Source organism: Eurypyga helias, unplaced genomic scaffold, assembly GCF_000690775.1.
Source record: "Eurypyga helias isolate BGI_N326 unplaced genomic scaffold, ASM69077v1 scaffold26458, whole genome shotgun sequence".
Lineage (NCBI taxonomy): Eukaryota > Metazoa > Chordata > Aves > Eurypygiformes > Eurypygidae > Eurypyga > Eurypyga helias.
Window position 1 is genome coordinate 15,841 of NW_010266653.1, and position 204 is coordinate 16,044.

The 204-nt window shown below is 66.2% G+C and overlaps 1 protein-coding gene across 1 annotated transcript in view; it reads left to right on the forward strand.

Moving 5' to 3' along the window:
* Positions 1 to 148, forward strand: part of MAST3 (microtubule associated serine/threonine kinase 3) — a gene marked incomplete at both ends in the record, with an annotated part of 12,934 nt that extends 12,786 nt beyond the window's left edge. Inside the window, one exon of the mRNA XM_010157185.1 lies at positions 30 to 148. Coding sequence (XP_010155487.1) covers positions 30 to 148 — 119 coding nt within the window. The remainder of the gene's footprint in view (positions 1 to 29) is intronic.
* Positions 149 to 204: the final 56 nt, after the last annotated feature.

A 204-nucleotide genomic window follows, 5' to 3' on the forward strand; every position in this document is an offset into this window, starting at 1 on the left:
CTAAGCCAACGCCCAGCCCAGTCCCGCAGATTGCCGTGCAGGGCTCCGAGAGTGATGAACAGGAGCCGGCAGCGGCCGAGTGGGAATGCCAGGGATCCTACCCCATCAGCAACGCCGAGCAGACGGGCGGCGGCATCTCCGTGCCATGGTGGGATGGATGTGAGCATCAGGACCGTGGCTCCCGGCAGCACCAGAACTGCAGGG